The sequence below is a fragment of the Arachis stenosperma genome, chromosome 2 (assembly GCF_014773155.1).
Source record: "Arachis stenosperma cultivar V10309 chromosome 2, arast.V10309.gnm1.PFL2, whole genome shotgun sequence".
In the NCBI taxonomy this organism is placed as follows: domain Eukaryota; kingdom Viridiplantae; phylum Streptophyta; class Magnoliopsida; order Fabales; family Fabaceae; genus Arachis; species Arachis stenosperma.
The window spans coordinates 642,227-665,484 of record NC_080378.1 but is presented as its reverse complement, the minus strand read 5'-3'; the positions used below and the strand labels follow the sequence as shown (position 1 = coordinate 665,484).

General features: G+C 31.6%; 1 protein-coding gene across 3 annotated transcripts; it reads right to left on the bottom strand.

Moving 5' to 3' along the window:
- Positions 1-6,080: 6,080 nt before the first annotated feature.
- Positions 6,081-11,395, bottom strand: LOC130961153 (U-box domain-containing protein 33-like). 3 transcript variants are annotated; one of them, XM_057886878.1, is made up of 9 exons: positions 10,129-11,395; positions 9,883-9,977; positions 9,678-9,802; positions 9,497-9,601; positions 9,009-9,351; positions 8,674-8,814; positions 8,001-8,531; positions 7,061-7,813; positions 6,081-6,696 (listed from the first exon to the last, which is right to left on the bottom strand). In XM_057886878.1, the coding sequence occupies exons 1-9, from the start codon at positions 10,406-10,408 to the stop codon at positions 6,517-6,519; spliced, it is 2,553 nt and encodes an 850-aa protein (XP_057742861.1). In that variant the 5' UTR covers positions 10,409-11,395; the 3' UTR covers positions 6,081-6,516. The 3 variants fall into 3 exon arrangements, with proteins under 3 accessions (XP_057742861.1, XP_057742859.1, XP_057742860.1); XM_057886876.1 differs by having other exon boundaries at positions 9,883-10,004; positions 10,129-11,394; XM_057886877.1 differs by having other exon boundaries at positions 8,674-8,811; positions 9,883-10,004; positions 10,129-11,392.
- Between the last annotated feature and the right edge of the window lie 11,863 nt (positions 11,396-23,258).

The window sequence follows — 23,258 nt, the reverse complement described above, 5'->3', positions numbered from 1 at the left end:
ACTGAAAAGGCGAAATCTAAAAATTCGTTCTTTTCCGTTGGGCCAATATTGTTGGGTTGCTAAAAACCTCCTATTAGCACATAATGGTATGATTAGAGGCTAAGGCGGAGACTTTTAACCAAGAAACCAACTAACTAAGTATACCAAAAAAAGAAAAAAGTAACAAATTAAAATCATATTTATGAAAAATACCCAAGAAACCACTTTGAAAAACTATCATAAAACATATTTTAGAGATTACAACAAGTTATGAAATGTGGCCTATATATAAATGAAAAGCCAATAAAATTAAATTACAACAAGAAAAATATCTAAGAAAGAATTTAAAAAAAAAACTATAGATGGCATAACATCGATATTTAATTGACATTAAAATTTACACAAGTTAATCTGAAATATATTGAATGCAAAAGTAGATGAGACTTCAATGAAATCGAAAATGCAGCAAACAAAACATCTTCTCTAATGCTCAGCACCATACCTGTTCGGATCTTTTCTATCGGCATCTATCGCCATTCAACCTTATCAGATAGAGAGATTTCGTATAAAGATTCGCGAACAAACAAAAGATCTTGTGTGTTACTGCAAAAGAGAGTATTATAATAAAGTAAACCCTAACAGGAGATTTCAACAAATTCAAAAAAAATAAGTGATAAAATTGAATCCAGAAACATAAAGAAGAAGCATAAAGAAGGAACAGCATCAGTTGATCAACAAAAGAAGAAATAGATGAACAAAAATATCGTTATTTATTCTAGTAAATTGAATTTCTACTAATCCTAATTATAATCTTCAGAAGTTTCAGAAAGCTAACCACTACAATTAATAATTATTTAAACAAACAATCATGAATTATGAATTTGTTAATTAGAATATGCATAACAAACGATATGAAAAAAAAAGAAAATATACAAAAATTAAATCAATAATAAAATATAAAAGACCAAAATGAATATTCAAAAATTATAAATATGATAAAGCTGATTTCAAAAAAAATCTTTTTTATATTTTAAAATAATCGATAAAATAATGTAAATAATGACTATATTTTTTAAGTTGAGAAAGAGATTACAAAACTTAAAAGAATAAAGCCATACCTGAGAATATAAAATTGGAATTAACAGTCGGAGTACTTTGAAAAATAAGTGATCCTTGTAAAGAAGAAGAAAAAAGTTTAAATGAAAAATTAAAATCATGGTAACAGAAAGCATAAACTAAAACAACTTAATAAGAATGAGATGTTGCGCTCAAGGAAGTATGAGACATGAACTGTTTCTTTCTTTCACTTTAAATTGGCACCTAATCTTTCATTGTATGATACATGCATGTCCAAAAAAAAAAACTTTAAAGACAAAGAAAGCTAGCAAAACTGAAAAGAAGAGCAAAAGAAAAAATACTAAACAAAAAACTTAGTTAGCAGTGCAACCATTAGGACAAAAGCTGAAATTGATTCTTCTGTTTTCAGTTTTCAGAGGATTTACCTTAACAGCACATCCCTTGTTACTTGGGTGAAGTATACCGTCTCGATCTGTCGAGAGCTCAAGAAAAAAGAACTATCCGCCAAGTACTGCAAGAGAATGGTCTGTCGGACGATTTGGAAGTGCTGAGAGCCACCGCATATGATGAGACCTTCGTATATTGTAGGACAGTAGGAGGATATAGGGTTTTGAATCTGGAAAAGTTCGGTGGTCAGGTTTTAGGGTTGAGCGACGTGAGACAACACAGAGAGACGAAAGAGGTTCAGCGAATTTACTCTTCTCAAGCTTCTTTCTTTTTTTTTTTTTTGTCAGGGGGAAAGGTGGAGGAAGTGGGTAATACGGTTTGGCTTTTTATTCTTTATTGCTGATTACTTCTTATCTTCTTAAAGATAGAAAAAAATTAAAGAAACATAAAAATAAAAGATATTTACATATTTTTTTTTAAAAAAATGACACAACACTATTACGAAGAATTAACTACTAATGATTAAAAAGACTTTTAAAATTCGAATTGTTAAAAAATACTTATTTTTTTAGTATTTATGACAATTAAAAAGAAGAACTAAATGTTGAAAAAAATATATGATGAATTATTTTTTATTTATTTCTGAATTTTTTATATTAATAAATATTATCTATTCTAAAGTTTAAGTAATCTTCACATTTTTTTTAACTTTTTTTTTGTATTCTTAATAGCATAAGAATGACAAAAAAATGACAAAAGCCTAAAAAAATAATAATAAAAAACTAAATAATTGATCAAAATTTTAGGTGACATAAAAATTATTAACATACAAATTATGAAAATTAAATTAAAAAATAATTACAAATATATTTATTTTTTTTATAAAATACTTGGTCCTTCTTCTTAAATACGATACATGTTAAAAGAAAAATTGATTATTGTTAATAATTTTGGTATTAAAAGTCTTTTTAATAGGACTTAATTAATGATCTTCAGTTCAAATAATAAAAAACTGAACTTTTCTATTCTCAACTTCTCCTCTCTTTTTAATTAATTTTTTTTATATAATCTTGTAGTAGAATAAGATAAACACATTTTTATAAAATTTTAATCAATTCAAAGAAAATTAGAACTAACTAATATTCACCATAATTATAGTTTGAAAAAAGTAATACTTACTTTTTAATGATTCGAATGAAATCTATAGACCACAATGAAAAGTATTTTAGTTAAAAATTATTACTCAAATCACCAACAATCAGATCTTTTTTTACTTTTGAACAGACCTTTTTGTTCCATGTAAAACTTTCCTTACAAACTCAAACGTGGCTCAACCTTGAACCGATATCAAACGACTGTGTAAGAATATATAAATCATGCCAAACAACCATCAAGAAAATTACCTGCGAGTCCGACACTGGCAAAAGAGAACACTATCACAGGTGGTGCCTGAATTATAGAGATGTCTATGTCAGTACTATGTTATCAACTTGTAACCAGAGTATGAAAGCAAAGGTAAAATCCTAGGAATCTTTCTCCACCACATAAGTAAAAGCAGAATAAGACTTCAATACGTATGAAGAGTGAATTTTATATAATCCAATGTGCAAATAATGGGAAATGAAAACAATAAGAACTACACTGTAAAATATATCATGCTGCAAACCGAATGAAGACTCAGAAATTACAAAATCACACTAATAGAAAATGGATCCAGTAAGAGCATAATTTTTGAGAAGCCAATTTGCAAATAAAGTAGAATATTTTCTCTAGAAAATTCATTTAAACCCATGAATTATGAAGATTGACCCAGATAAAAATAAAATAAAAGTTACAAACTTTTATCAATCACGCAAAAAAGTTCAGCTGGAATTTCAAGATAATTGAAAAACAAAATAAAACCTACACCGAAAAAAAGATAAATTAGAGCACACGATAAAATAAACATGAAAGTAATATCGTGTTCAACTTTATAAATTATGCGACAACAAATATAATTTAAAATATAAACAACACAGTTCAAAAGATAAATTTGGGTCCGTTTCGGAAGTTTTAAAAGTAATTTTTTTGAGCTTTTGACTTATAAAAAGTAGCAGTATTAATGTCTGGTACAATTTTCAAAACCAAATTGCAGCTTTCTAAGAAACTATTTAAGAATTTATAGAGAAGTTAAAAAAAATGACTTCTCTCATAATACTACTACTTTTGATTATATTTCTATAAAATAAATACTTTTAGAACTAAAAACCCAAACACAAAATAACTTATTTATAAACTACTTTTAATATAATCATTTATTGTTTAAACTATATTTTCAAAAGTAACTTAATTAAGTTGTTTACTCAAACTGTGCCAAATATGAATAAGAACCATAAACAATATAATTTATGTATATATAAAAAAAATTCTTTAATTTATCGTGTTAAAATATTTTATTTTTTAAATAAACTTTCTTTTACAAAAAATATAAGTTGTTATTTTTCAATGCTAATAGAAGTCTATCAAAAAGAGAAGGCCAAATGCATAAAAAGATGAACTTAAGGATATGAGAAAATTACTATTTTAGCCTTTAATTTTGTTTATTTCCTAATTGAAGAAAAAGAGAAAGATAAAAAGAATGGATGTTTGAAATCTCTCATCAAACTTATTATTTTCCAAGATAAAAGAAAGAAATAGAGAGATAAATATAAGACTTTTTTTGGACCAACATCAACTCGTTCCTACAAAGCTCTCAACCACTATCTTTTAATCCAAACTCAAACTTAAATGAGAGAAAGCACTATAGAGGACGTTGCTTTTTGGTTTATCTTTTTTTTTCTTTTTTGTTTTCTTTTACTCTGTATTCCTAAATATTGTGAAAGTAGTGCTTAAATGAATACTTCACTGCTATTTGAATGCACAAAATATAGTTTATTTTTAATATACTATTTGCAAAATAAAGAGATAGTATTTTAAAAATAGTTCCTAATGTGTCTCTAAATTTTTTTTAACTTATCAGATTTAAGAATCATGAATTCTTAAGGATCATGAATTCTTAAGGGTGCTGACAATCGACATATATTATTTTTTTTTCTTTGTTACTTTTCAACAATATGTAAATTTTCAAAATAATAATGAATCCCAGTGGAATCATTTTCCAAAATGAAACTGGTAAAGCAAAAAAAGCAATAACTTTAATGATTTTACAAAAAAAAAAAAAGGTGATATGAGTAATATAATTATGTAAATAACTTAACACCGATATAAATAGTTATTCAGAATCACAAAATCAAAATAGAAAAAAAAATTCCTAATGCAAAAAATATAAATAATTTCTAACTTCGTATTTTATTAGTGCTTTATATATATTTAGTTAAAATCTATTACTTATGTAAATTTTCTATTAAACATACAATAGTAAATGCCATTTAATAAAATATTAAATTTATTTATATTATAATGTCTTTCACGAAATATTCAAAATTCTAAAAATTGATTTTATAGTTAAGTTCAAAACACATTAAATAAAAAACTATATTAAGTCAACATATCTCACCATTTATGTAATTACGTGAAACTCTTGTCAATTGAGTCTTGTATTAAATTTTGACATATCCATGTAAAGTATAAAATTAGAACACATCAATTTTTTTCTAATACATAAACAATTTTTGTAAATTACATTTGTAAATAAACAATAATTTGTAGTTTTATGTATATGAATATTTGATATTAGGTCATGACCATTTTAACTTTATTCTATTCTAAATATCAAAATGAAAAATCAAATAGTAAAAAATGAATGTGCGACATAAAAGAAAATGTATCATATCTACGACCATTTTGAATTCTTACTACAATTTTATTCTTACTACAATTTTTTCATAGCATTAAGCTAAAAGTACTAAGCTCAATAAGTTTAGAGACAAAGATACTATATTGATTTCTTTGGTTTCAAAAGAATCCTAAAAAATATCAGCATAATGCTAAATTACATTAATCAAGCGATGATCAAAAACTAACTAATGATAACAATTTGAAATAAGAAAATGACTAAACAAACTAAAAATCTATATTTTAAGTGTTTTCCTTTGGTTGACCATTCGCTATCTACATTTTAGTGACCAATTTGAGTTTGTTTAGAGAGATTTGTTTGAGATTTTTGCTTGAGATTCTTGCAGTAATTTGGAGTTGGCACATGGTTATTTGACTTTATTTGAACTATGAGTCTATAAATTTCTTTTAAACCGACTTATAACTAACGGATTATCTATAATTTTATTAAATTATATTAATTCTTTTCTTTTTGAAAGTTTAAGAATTTAATTCAAATTTTTAATATATAAGAATCTATTTAGAAAGTGCCTTTCCGACCAAAAATGATGGTGCTTTGTTCATGGTGGTTTTATATTATTATAATACCAAAATAGTGGATCTACGCGTCAATACTCAAAAGCTTGCAACCTGATTTGCCTTTTTCTCACTTTTGTTTCTTTTTCGCTCATATTAGTGCTTCTTCCTTTGGCGTTTGGAGCTTTTGAATGCATCTTTGAAATTGTTAAAAGCATAGTATAAGTATAAATATTGTTCTTAGTCACTTAACAAATTGAGTTGGATTAGTCAAATTCGTAGTAATAAAATCTCGCCACAAAAAAAAGTGTGACAAAATAGTTGCTATTTGCTTCAATATTAACAAAAAGTTAACAAATTATGGTTCTGCTAATATAAGTAGCAATATATGCTACATATTTGTTTACCATAATGAAATTACATTAATATCAAAACTATACAAAAGTAAAATTATGTAACACCAATGAGTGCTGACAGAAGAACATGCAATCAGAAAAAGGTAAGAATTCAGGTGAAGTTAATTTCATATAAAGTTGATAGTCGAGAGCTGTTAAATGACAATTTAGTCAAACTTGTCAAATCAATTAACGATTCTCAGCTATCAACTTCACATGAAATTAACTGCACTTGAGTTTCTACCTTAGAAAACCTCCCCTAAAAACTTGGTATAAGGATCAAGATAGATCCTTACAATTTAATCAAAAAATGAGCAGAGTAAACTTGACAAAGCTTGTTCAGGTACTTTCAGCTTTCAAGCCAGTCTTGGATTGCATAGCGGAGAGCATGGTTAGGAACAAGATTGTGCATTACAAGCTTAGAATTTGTCACCGGCGAAGTGTCGCGGCCGCTGTCCAGCCATCCTCGTATGGCCTCGGCTTCATAAGTATGACCATCTGCTGCCATGTGAGGATCTCTCATGACTTCCTGTGAAGTAGCAACATAATGATTAATGAGGGAGAGATTTCTTAGACAAATGTTCTTTATCTAAAGCTCTATGATTCACATATATATCAAACTAATTACAACAAATAAAGATGTAAGCTAGTATGATCTAGTGCAGAATGGTGTCAATTTTAGATGCATAAGATTCTTTATGAAGTGTTCATTGTTCAAAGAGATCCAAAAACATCATTTCTAAAGTGTTCATTTTAAGACGCATAAACTAAAAAGGTAAAAACTCACGTGCAGTTATCAATTTAGTCAAACATGTCAAATCATCTAATAGTTCTTAGCTATCAACTTTACCTAAGGTTCTACCAACTAAAAAATGATGGAAAGAAAAAGTTACCTTGAAAATTGGACAAATGAAATAAGGAGGGGGTTGGCAAAGCTCTTGAGAAAGTCCTAATCTGTTTTCTCCACTCAAAGAAGCCTTCATAGGTTCAAGTATTCTCCATACTTCCATATGAAGATCCGGCCGGTTCTTTCGCTCCATTTCGCAACACCTCAAAGCCAAGCGAGCAAGCTTTTCGGCCAGTGCTAATGGCCAGTCTCCGGCCAAAGGATCCAAGAGAGAATTCAACTTTCCAGCAACTAAAGCAGATTCAACTACCTTTGCTATTCCCACAGCTGGTCTACCAGTCAACAGTTTTAGTAATATGATTCCAAAAGAATAAACATCTGACTTTGGTGTAAGTTCCCCTGAAGCAAAGAATTCAGGGTCCATATATGCAAAAGTTCCCTTTGGATCAGTTATCCAAAACTGTGTAGTAGAATCCTCGCGACACGATAGTAATCTTGAGATTCCAAAGTCACTTAGCTTGCTAACAAGGTTAGCATCAAGGAGAATGTTGGCTGGTTTTAAATCACCATGAACTATGCTGTGAGGTTTATTAGAATGGAGACACACTAGAGTAGAGCACACTTCTGCAGCAATGCGAATTCTAGTTTGCCATGATAATGGAGGCGTGTTATCTTCGCAGCTGAGACGATCTTCTAGGCTTCCATTGGATAAATACTCATAGACAAGAGTCCAAGATTCTGGGCAGGTTCCTATTAGTGTGATCAGATTGGGATGCCTTAACTTGCTTAGTACCTCAACCTGAAACAAACCCAGAAGTATGGTCAATTGTTTCACTATTAAATTTGTTTAGTTTCTAGGCATACAACAATTTAACCATTTCAATTTAGTTGGCTACTCGCACGAAGATGACTATCAACTTTACATGAAGACAGCTGCACGTGAGTTTTCACTTTGAAAATATCACAGAAAACATGAGCTATCCTACCTCCTGTTGATACTCTTTAGGTCCTTGCTTGCTGTCTGGGCTCAACATTTTCACAGCTACCTCAGTTTGGCGAAGGATACCTTTATATATACTTCCATATCCGCCTTCTCCAATCTTTTGGGATGGACTGAAGTTATTGGTAGCTTCTTTAATCTCAGCAAAAGAAAATTCTGAGAAGAGTTGAAATACATGTGAGGTTGAGGCCTCTTCTTGTTTTTCTCTCCTCAAGTCCTCAGCTTCTTTTAAGGCATTATCGCGCTGCGTTTGCAAATCCTCGCGCTCTTGCTTGTACTTTTCTAATGTGTCCATAGCAGATTTGTTCTTCTGATCTAACTCCTCTAGCATAAGTTGAGTTGATGCCATTTTACTTTCTAGCAATGAATTCTTGTGCAAGGCATGCTGGAGTTCTTCATTAAGCTTCTCTCTTTGGCTTTTCATGCAATCTATCTCTTCCTTTTCTCTTTTTATTGCTTCCTCTAATTCTTTCCTCAATTTCACCTCCTCTTCATACTTCATTTCAGCTGCTTTAGCCTGTCAAAAGGTGTTTCAAGCATCGATCGCGATTAGAGAGAGAATCAAACTGCAATTTTAGCACACTAGATATAATAATTTAAATGCTGCAGATTTTACAGATTGCATAATGAATAAGAAGCACTCAAAAGAGGGAAATTACCCTGCGAATCGCTTCAATGGCATTCCTTTCAGCATTCCCACGCCTAATACTCTCTTGATAAGCATCCTGCCTTGCATTCTCAGCTTCAGCCATGGCCTGTTGGAGTTGATCATAGAGAGTCTCATCCATTTCACCATCCTGCTAGCAAACCAAAAAACAATCAAAACATCATCCTAAAGCTCAGACATTCATTCATTACAGAATCTATTCGTTGATACGAATTAGCTGGAAAGCGAAAAAGATTCTTCATCAATTGAAAAGAAGTTTAAGAGAAACAAGCACATATCCAACAGCAATCACAAAAAATTGTGAAAGATATAAAAGTATTTGTATACCAGCCTGCTAGAAGATGCTTGAATCGCTTTAGGACTACTCGAATTCAAGGCTGATGCATTCTCACTTAGCTCACTAATGAAATTAACAGAACTTGTTGATGAAACCAAAGGACTTGCTGGCCTAGACAGTACATCTGAGCCATTAGAAGTTCCTTCTCTACCAAACCTGTTTGGTTGCATGAGAAACCTGATTGGAGAAGCAAGTGACATTCTCCCTCCATTTCTTTCGTTAACAGATCTTACTCGGCGATATAATTGTTGTCCAAGTGAAGGCGAACGGCTAGGCGTTTGAGGTGCCAAAGGAGACCTGACCTCTACATTACCTCCATCCAAACTGAGATTCCTGAGTTGATGAGTTGCTTACATAAGTACCAAGATAATCAAATCATACTAATTACTAATCACAAAAGAAATCAAATACAAAACAAGCTTTTTGAGATGAGTAAGTATTAAGCATAGTGTTCAAATCAAAACTGCATCCCTTCTACCTTGTGTGTATGAGGTACCCTTTGCAGATGAACTGTATATGACAATAAGCAGGAGCATTTTCTCTCACATAAATGGCTTTCCTAGACCTGAGGTATGTCATTCTCCTGCAAGTTGAGGTCAATCAAAACATTAATATCAACTTATGAGATTGGAGAATACTACAAGTAATCTTCTTCTTACCTAGAATAGTACTTATCAGAAGCTGCTCCCATCACAAGCTTCTTGATATTATGCTTGCAGATGAGTTCTACAATCCCTTTCTCAATGCAATCCTTGTCAGTAATATGAAGTTTGTTTGCCTTGACCTGTATCATAATTAGCCAAAGATCAAAGAGTTTCACAAATCATACTGCCTATGCAATGAGAGAAATTTGAAAATACTTACCCCCATTTTTTGGCAGATAAGAAGATAGTCATTCAGAATATTACGCATGCCTTGCTCTTCATTTTCTCGATGTTCTTGAACTCGATGCTCTCCGGCTGCACTTTCTGGAAAATTAGCACCCACTAGAGACATATAAATTTTTAAGTTAAACACCATTTTCATTTCTCAACAACAATATAACAAAATGAGGAGGTTAAGGAAAACAAAGGATCAAGAAATTGGATGATACAAATGTTGTAAACTTACTTATGGGGATTGTAGCTGCTGGCACATGAACATAAAGGATGCAAATCCTCTTTCCTCCAGAATTCTGTATTGCCCAAATCAGATTCAACCTGCTATCTTTCACATCTTTTGCCACAGCAACATGGATAATGTCATCAACCACATTTGGACTAGATGCCTCTGCAGCTTCTCTCATGCCACTCATGATCCATGGAACCTCGCTTCCACGAAGAGGCGTCGTGGGATAGACCTGGTGTGGAGTTGTAGCCATAGCAGGACTCATAGGACTCACCACAGCCATGCTTGTAGACTCTCTTAAAAGGCCTTTTCTCCCAAGGAAAAAAAACTCAACTTTTTGTTCCAAAAATTTGGAATTCTCTCCCTATTACACCCTCCATCTCAATAAACCCTGAAACTTAGTCATCAAAATCTCTCAAACCCACCAAAAATGATCTCTCTGGAACACAGAAAAATCAAAATTGCTTTACTCTCTCCTAAACAAAGCAATCCAAACTCCACTGCTTGAAATCTTGAATAGAATTCCCACTCAAGCAGAGATATTAAAAACAATAAACTGTAAAATCTGCATCTTTATATATCTACAATATGCACATCCCAATAGGGACACAAAACTCTGTTTGTCCTGCTCCCATGTTTCATGAAATTCTTCATATATAGGAACAAAAAATATGTGAAAAAGTGAATCCTTTTCATCAGCAAGTCATTGGAAAATGCAAAGGGTACTCTCTCTCAGTCTCTCCTAGAGGTAGAAGAACCAACATGAAAATGACATATAATGATAAAAAGTTGGGAAATCTTCATTGGAAGTTGGACCATAGACACCAATGATAGCAATAAAATAATGTATGTATTCATGCTAAAAAAGATTATCCTTGTTTTGAGGGATGCAACAAAGTAAAGACGACAATGCTTATTATATATAAAAAATAAAAATGTGAGAAAAGAAAAGGAATGGAAACTAGGTAGTTGTGTGAAGACATGAACAGTTGAAGTAACTTGTGGACCAGTTTTGGCTTCACTTCATCGTCTCTTCTATGTTGTTGCACCATTTGCCTCTCTTACAGGTAACAGCTGCATACAGGAAGTTTCACAGAAAGAGTGTGGACCCCAAGATTTATCTTTGGAACTTTAAATAAAAATACCATGTAGAAACTAGAAAGTTTACCAACTCAATTGGTCAAGTAGAATTTTTGTGAGATATATTTTCAAAATTACCAAACTGAACCAGAAATCAATTTATTGTACAAAATTTTGTGACAGAAGTTTTGCAAGTTAGAAGTATTTTTGTTTTTTGTTCAAAAGCTCTGGAAGTATTCTTTGAATATCCTTTTCTTAACCTTGATTTTTTCATGACAGTTGTCAGAACTCAAATTCAAGATAAGATATTTTAAGGAAGAAATACTTACAACATTTAAGGTTAGTGAACAGAAAGTGAGGACAATGAGACAAAAGTTAATATTATCTCTATAGTGTGAGAGTGGTCATTAGTTATCAACTTCACATAAAGTCAATTATAAATAAGTTTTCACCTAATTTTTTATGAAAATTCAAATGCAGTTGACTTCACGTGAAGTTGATAGCTGAGAGCTGTTAAATAAAAATATAGTCAAATCAGTATTTAACGGCTCTCAATTATCAACTTTACGCGAAGTCAACTGCATCTGAGTTTTCACAAAATATTAGGTGGAAAGTCATGTGTAGTTGACTACATGTGAAGTTGATAACTAATAGTCGTTAAATAAAAATATAGTCAAATCAGTCAAATTATCTAACGGCTCTCGATTATCAACTTCACACAACTACACATGAGTTTCCATATAATTTTTTGTGAAAACTCAGATGCAGTCGATTTCACGTGAAGTTGATAGCTGTGAGAGCCGTTAAATAAAAATGTAATCAAATTAGTCAAATTATCTAACGACCATCAGTTATCAACTTCATATAAAGTCAACTACATGAGTTTTCACCTTAATTTTTTGGCGTTATTAGAGAAGCTCCGAAGTTGTCGCTCACTCTATTTTGGATTCAAACTTTCGGATTATCATAGGAACCCTTTCACACGATGTCTTATATAGGAAACTCCAACGTTAAAGCAAAGACTTATTCAAATACAATGCTAAGGAAAAAATAGTATTATGTGTTACAACAAGGATAAGGATGGATGCTCATTGATGGTGAATCTGATTTTCTATGGTGAAAGAAACAAATTCTCATGACAGCACAATTAATATGGTTTGAAATGTTGAATTCATTTGCCTATAAAAATATAGACGAGGCAAATAGATTAAACACGCAGCAATAATAAAACAAAAGCAAATGCTATTATTTTTCTCTACTTTTTATACTCCTTTCTATCTTTATATATATATATACACATTACAACATATAATATTATTATTATTATTATTATTATTATTATTATTATATATATATAAATCATTATTGAGCTAATTATTTTAATGTTAGAGTCTTTTATTTATATATCTTTATTTTATATTTAATATATATTTTATTTATTTCACAACACGTTATCAGCACGAGACTCTGATCAAATTTTTAGGAAGACTCAGGTAACAAATTTTCATTATGTCGAAGCTCTCTCATCTTGAATTCAATGCTCTTGATATATTTGGAAACAATTATTTATCATGGATACTAGATGCTGAAATCCATCTTGATTCAATGGATCTTGGAGATACCATTAAGGCTGAAAATAATGCATCCCAAAAGGATAAAGGCAAAGCCATGATTTTCCTTCGTCGTCATCTTAATGAAGGGTTGAAAAATGAATATCTCACATTAAAAGATCTTGTAGATCTTTGGAAAGATCTTGAAAAAAGGTACAATCATCAAAAAACGGTGATACTTCCTCAAGCCCGATATGAATGGACGCACTTGCGTCTACAAGATTTTAAATCTATAAATGAATATAATTCTGCAATGTTTCGAATCACCTCACGAATGAAATTATGTGGGGAAAAGATAACTGATCATGATATGTTGGAGAAAACTTTCTCAACCTTCCATGCCTCAAATGTGCTCCTGCAGCAGCAGTATCGAGAAAAATGGTTTAAAAAATATTCTGAGTTAATTTCTTGCCTTCTTGTTGCTGAACGCAACAATGAGTTGTTATTGAAAAATCATGAAGCGCGCCCAGCTGGCGCTGCCCCATTTCCTGAAGTAAATGTGGCAAATTACCCCAGAAGAGGTAAATGGCAAGGTTTTAATAACAAGAAAAATTATGAAAGGAAAAAGAATTATATTCAAAAGAGAGGATCTCACCAGAAGTGGGATAAAGAAAGAAATTTTGGGCAAAATAAATCAACAGAGGATAAGTGTTTCCGTTGTGGTGGAAAGGGCCATTGGTCACATACCTGTCGTATCTCAAGGCACCTAGTTGATCTTTACCAGGCATCTTTGAAAAAGGATGACAAAGGAAAGGAAACAAATTTTGTTTCAAATGATGCTGAAAATTCCACCATTCATTATGATGTATCTGATTTTTTTGAGGATCCTGAAGGAAATATTGGTCATTTGATCAATGATGGAATAGTTTAATATGTGGGATTGTGAAGTATCTATGTAAATAAATAATGTAAAGGACTTATTGTTAAGTTTTATTTTCTATGTATTTAAGTTTCAAATGTGATGTACATAAATAATGAAATATTAATGTTTATAAATTTTGAAATTATTACATATTTCAAATTTTAAAATAAAATTTTAGTATATGACATTATTTTATGTACAGTGTCTCTTAGAAAAATAATTCTGATCAAGTATTCAATTTAACTGTGCATACTACTCATTTTATTATTATTTGTCTTTGAAGAGAATGACAAGGATATGTAATGAAGATGTATGCCTTGCGGATAGTGCAAGTTCGCACACTATTCTCAAAAGTGATATATATTTTACCCATCTTGTGCCAAAAGAGGAATATATTAATACTATTATTGACTCAGGCAATATGATAGAAGGCTCTGGAAGAGCTATAATTTTGTTTCCTGGAGGAACAAAATTTATAATAAATAATGCACTATTATCTACCAAGTCTCTGAGGAACTTGTTGAGTTTCAAAGATATTCGCCGAAATGGATATCATGTTGAGACGATGAATGAGGAAAATCATGAGTATTTATGTATCACAACTCATGATTCAAATAAGAAAGTTATATTAGAAAAATTACCCTCATTTTCATCTGGGTTGTATTATACGAAGATTAGTGCAATTGAATCACATGCCAATGTAAACCAGAAGTTTACTAGCCCAAATGAGTTCATAACTTGGCACGACCGATTGGGTCATCCGAGAACAACCATGATGAGGAGAATTATTAAAAACTCTCATGGACATTCACTAAAGAACCAAAAGATTTTTAAAACTAGTGAATTTTGTTGTGCTGCATGTTCTCAGGGAAAGTTAATTTTAAGGCCATCACCAGTAAAGATTGGATTTGAGTCGCCTGAATTCCTAGAAAGGATTCAAGGTGATATATGTGGACCTATTCATCCACCATATGGATCTTTTAGATATTTTATGGTCCTAATAGACGCATCTTTGAGATGGTCACATGTGTGCTTATTATCTTCTCGCAACCTGGCGTTTGCGAGATTACTGGCTCAAATTATTCGATTAAAAGCACAATTTCCAAAAAATCCAATCAAAACAATTCGTCTTGATAATTCTGGTGAATTTACTTCCCAAACTTTTGATGCTTATTGTATGGCTAATGGAATAAGTGTTGAACATCCAGTAGCTTATGTTCACACACAAAATGGGTTAGCAGAATCACTTATTAAACGCCTCCAATTAATTGCTAGACCCGTACTTATGAGAACAAATCTCCCAACCTCGGTTTGGGGCATGCTGTTTTACATGCCGCAGCACTTATTCGTTTGAGGCCAACGAGTTACCATCAATTCTCTCCTATACAATTAGCTTTTGGCCAGCAGCCAAATGTTTCCCATTTAAGAATATTTGGGTGTGCGATATATGTTCCCATTGCACCACCTAATCGCACCAAAATGGGACCCCAAAGAAAATTGGGGATATATGTTGGATATGATTCTCCCTCTATAGTGAGGTATCTTGAGATACAAACTGGAGATGTATTTAAAGCCCGGTTTGTGGATTGTCATTTTGATGAATTAAAATTTCCAACATTAGAGAGAGAGAATAAGCTTCCTGAAAAGGAACTTAACTGGAATGCATCATCGTTGATGCATTTAGATCCTCGATCAGAGCAATGTGAACTGGAAGTTCAAAAGATTATACATTTGCAAAGAATAGCAAATGAATTGCCTGATACATTTTCCGATACAAAGAGGATAACTAAATCTTATATACCAGCAGAAAATGTCCCAATTCGAATTGATGTCTCAGTAGGACAAGTAGCCACTGAAGCAAATTCACGCCAGAAAGATCTCAATAAATTATGTCTTTATAGGAGAGAAATGGGACGTAATAAGACAATTGTCAATGAAATATTGCATATAATGTGGCATTAAATATCGGCATAAAGTAAGGATCTTGAGCCAAGATCGTCTAAGAATGTCGACAAAGGAATGATTGGCCAAAATGGAAAGAAGCCATGAAGGCTGAGTTAGACTCACTTGCTAAACGTGAAGTCTGGACCTGTAGTCCGTACAGAGATGTAAAACATGTTGGATATAGGTGGGTATTTGTGAGAAAACGAAATGAGAAAAATGAAGTTGTGCGCTACAAAGCCCGACTTGTGGCACAAGGTTTTTTACAAAGGCCCGGTATAGATTATGAAGAAACGTATTCCCCTGTAGTGGATGCGATAACATTGCGTTATTTGGTCAGTTTATCTGCATATCATAAATTGCATATGCATTTAATGGATGTGGTAACAGCCTACTTATATGGCTCATTAGATCGGGATATATATATGAAAGTCCCTAAAGGACTAAAGATATCTAAACCATCCAATGAATATTCGCAGGGTTATACTCAGTCAAATTGCAAGATCTTATATGGTCTAAAGCAATCTGGACGAATGTGGTAATCGTCTTACTGAGTATCTGGCCAAAACGGATTCAAGAATGATGATATATGCCCATGTGTTTTCATAAAGAAATCTGCATCTGGGTTCATTATAATTGCTGTGTACGTTGATGATTTAAATATCATTGGGACTCCTGAAGAGATTTCAACAATTATAAAAACTCTAAAAGAAGAGTTTGAGATGAAAGATATTGGAAGAACTAAATTTTGTCTCGGCCTGCAGATCGAGCATATAAAAAGTGGGATCTTTATTCATCAAACAACATACACAGAAAAGATCTTGAAGAGATTTTATATGGATAAGTCACATCCATTAAGTACCCCAATGATCGTAAGATCTTTGGATGTGGAAAAGGATCAATTCCGTCCTAAAGAAGAGAATGAAGATATCCTTGGTCCTGAAGTACCATATCTTAGTGCCATTGGAGCGCTAATGTATCTTGCTAATAATACGCGATCTGACATATCATTTGCTGTGAATTTACTAGCAAGATCTAGTTCCTCTCCAACCAGAAGACATTGGAGTGGAATCAAACAAATCTTTCGATATCTTCATGGGACGGTTGATATGGATTGTTTTATCCCTATGGATCCAAGTCACAATTAGTTGGCTATGCAGATGCTGGATACTTGTCTGATCCACATAAAGGGAGATCTCAAATAGGATACCTATTTACATATGGTGGAACAGCTATATCATGGAGGTCCACGAAACAAACGATTGCTGCAACATCCTCTAATCATGCCGAAATACTGGCAATTCATGAAGCTAGTCGCGAGTGTTTTTGGCCGAGGAGTCTGATTCAATATATTCTGTCATCATGTGGACTGATTGATCATAAGATAGCTCCAACTATCCTGTTTGAAGATAATACAGCATGCATTGCTCAACTTAAGGGTGGATACATCAAAGGTGATAGAACGAAGCATATTTCTCCCAAATTCTTCTTCACTCATGATCTTCAAAATCAAGGGACAATTGATATCCAATAGATCCGCTCAAGTGACAATCTGGCAGATTTATTTACAAAGTCACTCCCAAAATCCTCTTTTGAGAGATTGGTGCATGAGATTGGGATGCGCCGATTTCGAGACATTAAATGATGTCGGTATGAGGGGGAGACTGTACTCTTTTTCCCTTGGTCAGGTTTTTTTTCCCATTGAGTTTTTCTTGACAAGGTTTTTAATGAGGCAGTCCCCATCACAAAGGATATTGTACTCTTTTTCCTTCAAGGGATTTTTCTTTAATAAGGTTTTAATGAGGCATATTCCTAAATAAGCATCCAAGGGGGAGTGTTACAACAAGGATAAGGATGGATGCTCATTGATGGTAGATCTGATTTCCTATGGTGAAAGAAACAAATTCTCATGACAGCGTAATTAATATGGTTTGAAATGTTGAATTCATTTGCCTATAAAAACATGGACGAGGCAAATAGATTAAACACACAACAATAATAAAACAAAAACAAATGCTATTCTTTCTCTCTACTTTTTATACTCCTTTCTATCTTTTTATATATATATATATATATATATATATATATATTTATGCAATTCTTTTTCTCCTTACTTTTTATATTCCTTTTTATTTTATATATATATACATTATAACATATAATATTATTATATATATATATATATATATAAATTATTATTAAATTAATTATTTTAATACTAAAATCTTCTATTTATATATTTTTATTTTATATTTAATATATTTTTTATTTATTTCACAACATTATGATTCATTATCAGTTGTTATGGTGAAAGAGACCAAAACTATATAAATTTATCGATTCAGCGGGACATACGTTATATTACCTAGTTATAGAGATGATTTGGAGTTTCAAATTTCAATGATTGTATTTTGAAACATTTAATTAGTTATAAAGATGGCTTCTTAGTTCCTAATACACATGTGAGATTTGCTAATTTATAGATGCATCTAATTACTAACATCGTCATTTCAATAAAAATAATTATTTTTTATATTAAAAACATAAATAATTACTAAATAAAATAAATATGAATAGACAATTAAATATATCAAAATTAGAATCACAGAGATGGATATCTGTATTTGAAAAAGAGTTATTAATAATTAATGAAATTTGACTATATAGGCATTTTTATTGTATAATAATGCACGTTTAATTATGATAAATATGCTGGCAATGATGAAGACAAGATTGCGAAAATCTACGTTATGTGGGCCTTTATTATACATGCATGGAAGCTGCAGGTAGAGAGGTACATGACCATATAAATATAAGTATGAGTATGACCCTCTCTTAGAAAGGGTATTAGATCCTTATCCATATTAGAATATTCTTTGGAATATGATCATATGAATCTTCAGCCACATAACACCTCTCTGAATTTTCCTCCTCAGCTTTGGAGCTAATAAATGTTGTGATTTGGGAAGAAAGAACACAAACTGGCCTCTCAGAGATTCTTTCCTCTCCTCCTGTCGGTGGAAGAAATTCAACCATACGCACAGACACAAAAAATGTCACTAACTAGTGTTATATATATAATTTATAGAATGAAAAAGTCTAGTAGGCTAATACTTTTATTAAAATTTAGCTAACACTTAATTAATAAAAGAAAAGTAAATAATTTTATACTATTAGATATAATTTCACACTATTAAAAATATTATTAATGACTAATTGATGGTTAAAAATCACAAAAATTACTGTCTCTTAAGATTATTGTAACCTAGCGCTCACAATACTAATTTTATTTGTGGGTATCCAATTCAACCCAACTCGTTTAGATAGGAATTGACAATCCAATTCTCGGATATCGAATTGAAAATGGAATGAGTTGAATTACGCGTAAGATTAATATAAGTTTAGGTCTAACCCTATCCGATTTACTTGTTTCTTTGATATATTATAATATATAATTAAAAATTGGTATACATGTATTAGGAGTGTACATGGGCCGGGTTACACCGGGTTTGGCTTAATCCAGACCCGACCCGAAATATAGATCGGGTCTAATTTTTAGATCTTAAGCCGATTTTAGACCCGATAAAATCTACGCATCTTCGAGTCGGGTGAAAATCAGGTAAAAATCGGGTGAAAACCGAGTCTTTAGCATGTAAAAATCACCTAATCTCCAACAATTATTTCACAATTTACATAGTAAAATTCACTTAAAAAAATATAACAAGAACCAACCATTCTCTAAAATTAAAACATAACCATAATCAATACTAATATTGTCTAATAACACCAAATATTTAAATCAATACAAATAACACAATATTATGTATTAGTCTAAAATCTTATGAATTATAAACATAAAATATTAACTTATAATTTTATAATGACTAATAACTCAAAATATTAAGATTTATAATATTTAAATTCTACATAAGAATAGCCATCATTCATCACTAATAACACAAAATATTAATTGTGTATGATGACCGGGCCACCGGGTCAAGTTCAGGTGACTCGAGTTATGGCACGGGCTCGACCAGAAATAATGATCGGATCTATTTTTAAAACTCTTGACTAACCCTAGACCCGATAAAATCACACTAAATTAGTTCTTAAAGTGTTTGGGGCCGGACCAAATCTTCGGATCGAGTCCGACCATGTACACTCCTAACATGTATAATGAAGATGATAGATATCAAATTCATATCTTCTCTTTTTTTATAATTTTAACTTAGATTTTATTATAATTTAGTTGTTTTTAATTTTAATATGAAATTAATTTATATTTTTTATTTTATTAGTATATTTGTAAAATATAGAATGATTAAATATTGTGTTTGATTGAAAAAAAGAAATTAATTTGTGGCGGATAGGGTTGGATATAGAGTTTTAGGGTGTGATTAGAGTTAAAGTTGGAGAGATTAGTAATCCACAAATAAAATAGAGTTAAATTTTATAGAGAATTTAAATCCAAAAATATAATTAGCGTAGAGTTTAAATTCTACGGTACCCTATTTGTTACTAGGCCTAATTGGACCTAAGTCATGTTTCTATTTGGATGGTAGCATTGGGCTAAATATGTGTTGGGCTCAATGACTATTGTGTCATTGCCATGACAATATTATTTTCATATTTTCCTGATATTATTTTCTGGGTTGTCTCCTTGTAGCCGATTATGGGCATTGTCCAAAAAATCAAACATTACTTCAATGGTTCAAGATAAATTTATACGAAACATCTTTCTTTTTTGGCATTTAAAATTATTTTACCTCAACTTAACTAATTAATGTTTAAAAAATTATTAGATATTTTTGGATTGTTGTTTATTATCTTCATAATTAATAAGTCATTTTAGATAAATATTTAAATGTTAATAAATTATAATTTAAGAGGTTTTTTTTTTTAAAAAAAAGTAAGTGTTACTCCATTTTATTAGGCATAGAAGAAAAAAAAATTTGGAAGAAAAAAACTAAGAACACTCTAATGGATAGGATTTTGAGGCCTTATTTTTTACAAAAGCAGAAAGGACCACCCAGGAGAGAAAAAATAAGTTCTACACGGATCTTAAGATGAGAAAGTCCCTCTGAATAGAGACTTAAATTGATCAATAATAATTTGTCATTTGGCAAGTTATTATAAAAATAAATAATTATATAAAATTTAAAATAATTAAATAATAATTAAATTAGTAATAATTATAATAAATAATTATATTAAATAGTTATATTTTTATTTAATTAATAATTTATATTTATATTAATTATTTAAATAATAATTAATTAAATAATTAAATCATAAGCCAGGATCACAAGCCGTTGTATTTGAATTTTTGAAGTGGCTAACAACAACCCAATCCAACGTGCATATAAATACTCATTTCCCGCCAATCTTCTCATTTTGCGAGCTGCTTTCTACTTCTACTGCAAGCTGCAACTCATCATTCCTCTCTCTTCTCCAAATCGCAAAAAGCCTTACAACGATTACCGATTCGCAATCGCAACACCGAAGCGCTTCTGCAGATCCAGATCGAGAGGATGAGAAGAAGGATAAGCATAAACAAGGTCTCCGATCTGTCCTCCATTCCCGTCTTTCCTCCTCCTCCAATCCTCCACAACTCAAGGTTTCTTCAGCTTCAATCCTTTCGTCATTTCACGCACTTAGCATACTTCTCTCTTTTTTGTTTACGATAACGATTTGGTTTACTCTCACAAATGTTCAATTAGTTCATTCATTTATTTATCTGATTATTTTGTTGCTGAGAAAATTTTCTTATTAACTGCTACATTAAGGATTTTTCTGTCTTTATCATTTTGTTGATTTTCTGATTGCTTCCTAAATTGCGATTCGTCTTAGTGCTTATATATGCAATGACTTCGTTTAAGGTTTAACTACTTGGCTTCAGTTCTGCTGAGAAAATTCAGATAGCATTGTGGATTTGAAGGTCATTCAGCCAGTTGTACGTTTGATTCTGTTTTTTGGCTGAAAATTTTGCCTTCGTTGCAGATCCTGTTATCAATTACCTCTAAATCTCTGTTTGGATTCTCCGAACAGCCATCAGATCTTGAAACTTAGCTGAAATGTCTTCTACTTCAATTATCTCTTCTTTTCATTTGTTGAAAAAAAAAAATCACATAAAATTGTAGATTTAGACCTCTTTTTCTTTTGTGTCGCTGAACTCAAGCCTGAGTCACTTTCTATTAATTATTTATAATGATCTGTTTGAATTCCTCTGAAAAGTTATAGGATCTATAAGCCTGGTTAAAATGACTTATATACTACATTTAGCCCTTTATTTGTTGAGGAAATTTGATATTAAATTGTTGGTGGAACTGATGTTATTCCAATTTTTGTTTGATTCATTGATTGAAGACTTTTTCCCCCCTTTCTTTGTTGAGTTTCTGACTCAGTGGCATTTCCTACATTCAATTCTCTTTATCGCTCTGTTTGGATCCTCTGATAAAATGTGGATGTATAATTCCTAGTTAAGAGTAAAATAACTTGTACTTGAAGGCTTTACTATAAGTGATGTTAGGACTGAGAAGAACCCAAAATTCTCATGCTTATCTGACGTTTTGAGTTTGCTGTGTCTGAATCTGACTAAGTACTAAGAACCAGTACTAAGAAGGTTCATCAGTGTTGATAATTTTGTGGAACCAGTAGTGATAAGGTTCAACAGCGTTGATAATTTCTTGTGGCTTTTGCTTATTTATTGTGCAATAAAAAAAAGATGAAAAATTTGTAGGACTAGGAGACCAAACACTGTGCCAAGTGGTGTGCAAGCGTCACAGCAATCTCAGCTATCATTTTCTCAGGGACTCTCATCTCAGCCTGGAATGTTGTCTCACTTCTCCCAAAACTCTCTTGACGAGGCTGTGACGAATTATCAGGTTGACTATTGCAACCTTAGATTATGCAGGATTTCCAATTTCTCATAAAGAATGTCATTTTCCAGTTACACAAGTTAGCTAAAGTTGATAAATACCCCCCCCCCCCCCTTCTCCCACAAAAACAAATAAACTTGACTGTAAAAATTACTCTATAGACATAAATATATGCAATGCCTGATACTGTTTCTGCGTCTATTATGTACTTTTCATCCTTCTAGAGAGTTAGTTCTCAAGAGCAGGAGAACTCTTTGAGGAATATTTCTAGCTTCTCCCATCTTACATATTCACGAGAAGAGAGTCAAACACTGAACTCAAAATCTTCATCCAATCTGAAGGTCAAACAGAATCCTCCAGAGCATAGAAGTAAGGGTATTAATTCATAGTAGTGTGAGATTTGTTTCAAAAGCTTTTACGGTTACACCATTTAGCCTTCACATTTGACATATATAAGTAGGTTGTAGTTTGATGTTATCTTTTACATGTGCATGTGCATGTGAATTAAGCTGATAAATATACTGTTTGTGTTGCAGGTCAATTAAACGATGGACTTGAACACCGAATTGGCATGATGGAAACTTCATTGAGGAGATTTGCAATGATCTTGGATTCTGTTCAGTGTGACGTAATGCAAATAAACAAAGAAACAAAGGAAGTTACCCTAGAGAGTAAGTGATTCATATTCAAATGCATTGAAAATATTATGTAACAGCTTTTTGGGAATTGTATTCATGGAAGGTTGTTATTTTATGACATAGC